Source organism: Ixodes scapularis, unplaced genomic scaffold, assembly GCF_016920785.2.
Source record: "Ixodes scapularis isolate PalLabHiFi unplaced genomic scaffold, ASM1692078v2 ptg000137l_1___fragment_3__unscaffolded, whole genome shotgun sequence".
Taxonomy (NCBI): domain Eukaryota; kingdom Metazoa; phylum Arthropoda; class Arachnida; order Ixodida; family Ixodidae; genus Ixodes; species Ixodes scapularis.
This window is the reverse complement of record NW_024609920.1, coordinates 1,100,617-1,108,376: the sequence shown is the minus strand read 5'-3', so window position 1 is coordinate 1,108,376 and position 7,760 is coordinate 1,100,617. Positions and strand designations below refer to the sequence as shown.

Sequence of the window (7,760 nt, the reverse complement as noted above, 5' to 3'; positions counted from 1 at the left end):
ATTCTTGAGAAAAATGAATGTCGACGAAACTTTGTGCATTATTTTTTTTCCTTTCCTTTTTAATTTTTTTTTTTGCACAATTATTGAAAATAAAATGTCGACAAAGCTTTGAACTAAATGGTGTCGGACTCCCTTTCTAGAGGTGCATAGGGAAACGGCGGGGCTTCGGTTGCCGGATGAATGCCGCGAAGCAGCATTCATACTTTTTTTTTTTCGGTAGGGCAAATGCTGCTGACCTGTGACTCCCGTTGAGCAGGGGAAGAGTCAAAACAGAGTCACACGAAAAATGGACTCTCTAAGAGAGTCGTGAAGTGTCAAAGAGAGTCATGGAAGCAGTGACTTCCTTTGGACTCCTTTTTTTCTAAGAGTTTGCGCTATCGGGTGTACGACTCGCTCTGGACGTGGCAAGACACTGCTCTTGATTCCCACCGGGACAAGGAAGAAAAGACGACGGAAGGAATGGCTCCACAAGATAAGCAGGGTTGGATTTGCGCCGACGCCCAATTCGAGGCTTTGCGAAGTGAGTATGATTACAGTTGAATGCGGGTTCACTTGACGTTGCAGTGTTGAGTGAGATCGGCACCGCATACTACGATGAAAAGTGGCAGCCTCCTAAACATAACATTAATCCACCAAGTTGTAATCACCATCTTAATGCTCTGAATATAAGGAAACTGCCAAATTAAATGGCGTGGTAGCCGCGCTCAAAATGCTTCCTGGGGTGTCGGGACTGACAGGCCCGTGAGGTTTGTCGTAATTATTCACCTTGTCACCGAGAACATGCTCTACAAGCCACCGAATGTGTTTGTTTCAATAATGCTAACATTAAAACTGCCACATTTGCTTATATTCAAATATTAAAAAAACCTTCCTCCTTAATTAATAGTTTTTTGAGTGAAATGCAGACACATAAAATTGCATCCACTGAAAATTATATTTCACAACTGTGAGGGAAGAAGAGGACGCCGAAGCGAACGGACTAGTTCCTATCGGCTCCGTCATTTATGGTTAATTTCGCAGTATTAATTTGCGCGATTCAAGGTCTTGTGTATCCCAGTGAGTTTGTGAAGTCGAGAGACGCCAACGGATAACAAAGTTCCCAAAGGTACGCCTTTTTTGCCGAAATAACAGACATTTTCCACCACCGTCGTGCGCGGGGCCGCTAGGCCTAGGTGTGCTCCACGAGCGATAGGCCTAGTCGCTGTCGCTCCTGCCGCGGCTCGCCGTTTCGGCGGCGGCCACTAAGCCCCGAGATGGAGGGGACGTCCGCTCGGGCAACGATCTTCGACTCCCAAATGTGCGTGCAAGTTCAAGGCGAAGATCTTTCACCAGAGGAATTCCACAGCGGCACTGGATGGACGCAAGTGGGGGAACGCATGTCCAGACTACGTCAACGAGACCTTGTCGCGAAGCTCGCCGGCACCGACAACCAAGTAAGCAAGAATGCGAAGGGTAACAAGAACGTTAGAGCCTCGGCCATCAAGGCAGCGAGAATGCCAGCCATGCCGCTGGAGGAAAACAAGATCGTCATCAGACCCCGTGGGGGATTGGACATTACCAAGATTGGCACCACGACCGTCGCCACGGCCATTCTCGCCGCGGCCAAGATTACGACTGAAGAGAACGCATCAGACACCATTTGCCCAAACGCGCTACAAAACATCATGGTAGTCAGCACGCCTAAGGAGGAAAACGCCGTCCGCTACGCGAGAATTCAAACGATATCCATTCAAGACAAGACCTTCGAAGTCAGCGCGTACCGCACGGCGCCGCACGACACCGTGAAGGGCATCATCCGCGGCATCCCTGTCAACGCGAGTGCCGAAGAACTCGACAGCAACATTGTAAACGACAGAAACCCACTCGCCGTAGGAGCCAAAAGAATCGGCAACACGACCACGATCATTGTAGCCTTCGGAGGACCCAAGGTACCGAACTTTGTCCGATACGGTGTCACGCTCATACCGTGCAACCTGTATAGAAAGCAAATAGACGTCTGCCACCAGTGTGGCCGGGTCGGGCATCGCAAGGACGTGTGCCCAACTCCAACCAACCGCATCTGCAGGGGCTGCGGCCAAACAAAACCAAAGGAAGACCACAAATGTACGCCCAAATGCAAACTTTGCGGAGGCGCTCACTTGACCGCCGATAGAGAATGTAAAGCCAAATACAAGGTTCCCTACGTCGTCCGCAAGCGGCAGTGGGAGCGCCGAAAGCAAAACGTCAGCGACTGGCTGCCGTCGGAGAGCAACTTCCCGCTACTCGACGAGCCGGCTGCCCGCAAGTCAAGGACGCCATCGAGAAACCGCGCGCCGTCGAGAAATAGCAGCAGCAGGAGCCAGAGCAGAGACGCGCGACAAACAAAAAGCCAAAGATCAAAGTCGCGCGAGAGAGTCAGTTTGGCCGACGCCGCACGAGGTATCAAGAAGACCAATTCGAACGACAATGCCAAGAAAGAAGACAAAGCTTCAACCAAGGAACGAGAAATCAACGAGGCCCTGAAACAGGAGAACGCGTCCCTGCGAGCCACCATCAACAACCTCACCAAGGAAATAGCGGAGATTCGCAACGTCTTATGCACCATCGAACAGCCAAGATCCTGCCCGAGCGACAACAACAAGGTCGAAGAAGCTACGACAGACGGAGATAAAGCACCGGCACCGAAGAAAAGGGCCTTCGAATTGCGTAAGACCACGAAAAACGTAAGCAGCTGCAGCTCCGGCAGCAGCAGCTCCGGCAGCAGCTACAACAATGTCGAGGCGAAACTCAGCAGCCTCGAGGATATGATCAAATCGATGAAGGAAGCCATCCAAGCCTTCCAAACGGAGAACGTCAACAGACTCAATAACCTGGAAAGGAGCTTGCAACTAACCCTAAGCAACCCAACGTTCGGGCCCCTACAGCAGCAAGTCAACCAAGCGCAGCAACCCGGAGAACTTCGAATAGGACCATCATGGCCTCCAGCTCCACAGGCATAACGATGTGGCAGTGGAACTGCCGCGGCTTAGTCAAGAAAAGGGCAGTTGTCCAGCAACACATTGAGCACGCTGCGCGCAAGCCCGACGTGCTCCTACTCCAAGAAACGCTAACGGAAAAGCCGTCCCTCCCCGGCTACAGGGTGCACGCGGGCCCGTCCGACGGCAGAGGTCTGTGCACCCTGGTCAGGAAGGGTCTCACCTTCGTCGAACATCGACTAAGCAACGTCAGGATCGAACACACACTCGCCGAACTCATACTGACCAAGCAAAGAAAAAACAGCATCTTCATTTTGAATATCTACAGTAACCCATCGCAGAGACTGCAGAGGTTCAAAGCCATTCTTCACAAGGCAAGCACGACGGCCGGCCAGAGCACGCTGGTCGCGTGCGGCGACTTTAATGCTATGGATCCGGCGTGGGGCTACGTCAAGAGTAATGCGAAAGGCAGAAACCTATCCCACGATGCGGCGGAGCTCGACTACACACTCATAACCGACCCGGCTCTCCCAACGAGAATGGGCAACTCCGTGTCCCGAGATACCACCCCTGACCTCACGTTCGTCAAGAACAATGAACCGATCACGATCACGTGGAGGAACACGGGGATGGACCTCGGCAGCGACCACATGATAGTGGAAATCGTCATACCGGAGCAGAGCAGTGCTAATGTCAGGAAACATACGTGGATCGATTGGACCGCATTCAGAGATAACAGAAATCAGGAGGCGGAAGAAGAGACCGAAATTGATGACATCGAAACATGGACCAACAAGATCATTCAAGACGTTCAAAACTCAACCAAGAACATAGAAACAGACCTCGAAACGAACACAATGGACAGCCGACTGGCACACCTCATCGAGGCCAAGCAGTCCATACTCAACAGATGGAAAAAGCTACGCCTCAATCGTAGGCTACGGAAAAAAGTCGCAGAACTTAACAGGACAATCGAGGAATACTGTCGCACGCTATGCGCCCAACAATGGGACGAGATATGCAACGCCGCCGACGGACAGATGCATAACGGGAAAACGTGGAACTTGCTTAGGCATCTGCTCGACAAAACTAAGACTAAGTCACACCAAAGAGACCGACTGGCGAAACTCATCCATCGAGAGGTCACTAAACACGGAGCCGAGCATGTGACGAAGCGCATCAGCGACAGATACCTGCCGACTACTCCAACGGAGTGCCCCGGGCCGTACGGGGGGCTACGCAACGAGCGTCTTGACAGAGACATAGACGTAGAGGAGGTTCGCACGGCGCTGCAAGACCTCAACAGCAAGTCGGCGGCTCGACCGGACCGCATCACCAACAAAGCACTCAAGAACCTCGACGACAAATCCATCGAAAGTCTCACGAGCTACTACAACAAATGCTGGAAAACGGGAACGCTGCCGACGCAGTGGAAGAAGGCCAAGACTATCCTGATCCCCAAGCCGGGCAAGCCACCAGACACCGACAACCTCCGACCCATATCGCTCACGTCTTGCATGGGCAAGGTGCTGGAGCACGTCCTGCTCAAGAGGTGCAGGAATACCTCGAGAAAGAGGACCTCTACCCGGAAACGATCATCGGCTTCAGGCAGCACCTCAGTACCCAAGACGCAATGATTCAACTCAAGCACCAGATCATCGACGGCAACACCAGCGACAACAAAGCGATATTGGGACTCGATCTGCAGAGCGCCTTCGACAAGGTGAAGCACTCGGCGATCCTATGCCAAGTCTCGAAACTCAACATGGGAGAGAGATCATACAAATACATCAAAGATTTTCTCACGGACAGAACTGCCGAGCTCAGAGCGGGGGATCTCCAAGCGCAAGAGAAGAAGCTGGGAAGCACAGGCACACCTCAAGGATCAGTCATCTCGCCGATGCTTTTCAACCTGGTGATGATAGGAGTGGCCGAAAGGCTCGGAAACATCAAGGAAGTTCGACACACGATATACGCGGACGACATAACGCTGTGGGTGGAAGGGGGCAGCGATGCCCACATCGAATCCACTCTACAGGCGGCTGTCGACGCGATCGAAGACCACCTTGACGGAACGGGGCTCAGGTGCTCGCCGAGCAAGTCGGAGCTCCTTGTATACCCGCCCGTCAAGCACCGCAAACCCAAGAGCAGCCCGAGAAACTACGAGGCAATCAAAGTGAAGAGCAGAGAAGGAAACGAGATCCCAAGAGTCACCAAGATCAGAATCTTAGGAATGACGATCGAGACGCACGGCAGAAACGGTGACACTGTCACCCGGCTCATAGCGAAAGCGGCAAACGCCACGAGACTACTCAAGCGAGTCACGACCAAGAAAAGTGGAATGAGGGAAGAGAGCCTGATCAGACTCATCCACTCGTTTGTCATATGCCACGTAGCGTACGTGGCGGCCTACCACAAGTGGAAGAAGAGCGAGAGAAACAAGATAAATATACTCATCCGTAGGGCCTTCAAGACGGCAATGGGACTGTTCGAAACAACGAGCACCAACCGCCTCCTGCAGCTGGGGGTGCACAATACGCTAGAGGAGATAGCGGAAGCCCAACGCAACGCTCAACTCGAAAGACTATCTACGACCAAGGCCGGCCGGAAAATCCTGGACAACCTGGGAGTTGGCTACCAAGGCAGGGAGCGGACGCAGCTCCCCATCCCCGATGAGATCAGGAACAACATCAGAGTGGACTCTATACCGAGGAACATGCACCCGGAGTATAACAAAGGGAGGAGAGCGGCGAGAGCCAGGGCCCTGATAGATCAGCACGCGGCCGACGGACACGCACGCTACGTGGACGCGGCTGAATACGCCAAGCTACACGGTTTCACGACAGTTGTCGTCGACGCGACCGGCACCGTTCGCACGACCGCCAGCACGAGATGCACCAAGGCAGAACAAGCGGAGGAGGTAGCCATCGCCCTGGCCATCGCCGACCGCGACTGCCACACGGTGCTGTGTGACTCGAGGCAGGCGGTGAGGAATTATGCCAAAAGCATGATATCGAAGGAAGCGGTGCGCATACTGCAGTCAACCAAGAACGACGGCGGCAGCAAACAAGTGAGAATCAAATGGTTCCCCGCGCACGCGGGCGAGGCGTCGGATCGAAACGCCAACCACAACGAGACAGCACATGCCGAGGCGCGCGCGCTAACGGACCGCGCCTCGACCGACTGGCCGCTGTGGTTCAGCACCAAGGACCGAATGACCGACTACAACGAGATAACCAAGGCTTTCCGCCTAGCTCGCAGAACTCTCCCACCACCTTGCTCGGGGCTCAGTCGAGAACAAGCCGTTTTATTTAGACAGCTGCAGACGGGCTCACTCCCCAGCCCATTGCTGATGCATAGAATGTATCCCGAGGCGCACCCGACAGACAAGTGCAGAGTCTGCCGAAGGGAGACGGCCGGCTTCGCACATATGCTGTGGGATTGTATCAAGTACCCGGAAGAATCAAAGTCTGGGAGCATCCCGCTGCGACTTGAAGCAGCCGCAGGGAGCGATAATCAAGAACAACAACTCTGGGCCGTCCAGCAGGTCATCGGGGCGCTGGCCCGGCAGGGACCCAGCGCCCAGAAGACGATGTAGGCCCCGTCCGGAGCGCGCGCGCAAGCGCGCGTTTTACTGCAGGCTAAAATAAAGTTTACCCACTCCACTCACAACTGTGTGATAACTGTTTCCAATGGGTGCAATATTCACAAAAAAAAGTCGTGTATATCAGCATGCAATGGGACTGCTAATATTTTTTAACCTTGTCATGTCCTGTTCGTTTCTTTTTCAATTCTCTATATATTGTAGGCCCCGAGGCTATACTTAGCCTCGAGGTGCCTACAAGGGCCCCCGAGGCTAAATATATATTAATTTTTGCTTACGCTCTTGCTTTGTGCCAATGATTGTCTTTATAGGACCACTTCACGAGGAACCAGTTCGAGCAGCACAGAGCCGACGGCTTGAAAAAACTTAAACCGAATGCTTCTCCATCGCTGTTTGGTCACCGGCCCATGAAGCCTAGCAGCAAGCCACGAACTCAGAGGCTGGGCAAGTGTTCCACTTTTACATTATTACTTATGTGCTTATGTTTCATAAAATTATTATTTACTGAGGCTTGCACTCTACTAAACACCAAGTCCTGCAGTCTGGACGGCATTGATTGGTGGACGAGTGTGCTAGTACACCGCAGTTCAGCGCATGTGCAGTGAAACTTCGTGCTGCCCCCAGGGACTACCCACTGGTGGAATCCTCATTCCTGCCCAGTCCGATTTGGAAGAGCATTCTACATGAGTATGATCATGTATCACTACTGCCTGATCCACGTTAAAGACTCCAGCCTTGCAGCCGTACTGCACCGACTAAATTTGTTATCTACAGTGTGGACCACCATCGTTGCAAAAGTGTAGACCTACCCAACGGTCTCAACGCGCAACGCCTATTTTACTTTTGTCATACAGTGCCCAGCCATTCTACAGCTGATTCCTCCCCTCCGGTGATAAACGTGGAACCTCAGGCCAGCACCGAGGAGCCCAGCCAGATGTCTGGAAATCCCGATGGCGAGCATACTCCTTTTCTAGAGATGCGAACCAATAATGGAGGACCTTGGTTAGACGTCTGTCATAGACATTATTTTTCTGAAGTTCTACGTACCTGCTGATCACCACTTGCACAGGACAATGAGTTTCATCTGTCACAATACTTTTACAGTACAAAGCAGAAGGGGAAAAATTGGAACAAGCATTGCAATAGGTCCCCATATGGCAGAGTGTCTCTCAACTCTGTGCCCTCTTCTGCTTAAGCACTGC

General features: G+C 52.6%; 2 protein-coding genes across 3 annotated transcripts; both read left to right on the top strand.

Annotated features, from left to right (window-relative positions):
- The first annotated feature begins 962 nt into the window (after positions 1–962).
- Positions 963–2,978, top strand: LOC121833960. The gene has a single exon (XM_042287683.1). It carries the CDS (start codon positions 1,254–1,256, stop codon positions 2,976–2,978), a length of 1,725 nt encoding a protein of 574 aa, XP_042143617.1. The 5' UTR covers positions 963–1,253.
- Positions 2,979–4,517: 1,539 nt separating this feature from the next.
- LOC121833958 lies at positions 4,518–6,612 on the top strand. Of its 2 annotated transcripts, XM_042287679.1 has the most exons (2): positions 4,518–4,677; positions 4,767–6,612. In XM_042287679.1, exon 2 carries the CDS (start codon positions 4,855–4,857, stop codon positions 6,550–6,552), a length of 1,698 nt encoding a protein of 565 aa, XP_042143613.1. In that variant the 5' UTR covers positions 4,518–4,677; positions 4,767–4,854; the 3' UTR covers positions 6,553–6,612. The 2 variants fall into 2 exon arrangements, with proteins under 2 accessions (XP_042143613.1, XP_042143612.1); XM_042287678.1 differs by lacking the exon at positions 4,518–4,677 and having other exon boundaries at positions 4,690–6,612.
- Positions 6,613–7,760: the final 1,148 nt, after the last annotated feature.

Excerpts from the sequence above, each read along its gene's own strand:
- LOC121833958 (XM_042287678.1), top strand. The coding sequence starts at position 4,720 with ATGGGAGAGAGATCATACAAATACATCAAAGATTTTCTCACGGACAGA.
- LOC121833960 (XM_042287683.1), top strand. The coding sequence starts at position 1,254 with ATGGAGGGGACGTCCGCTCGGGCAACGATCTTCGACTCCCAAATGTGC.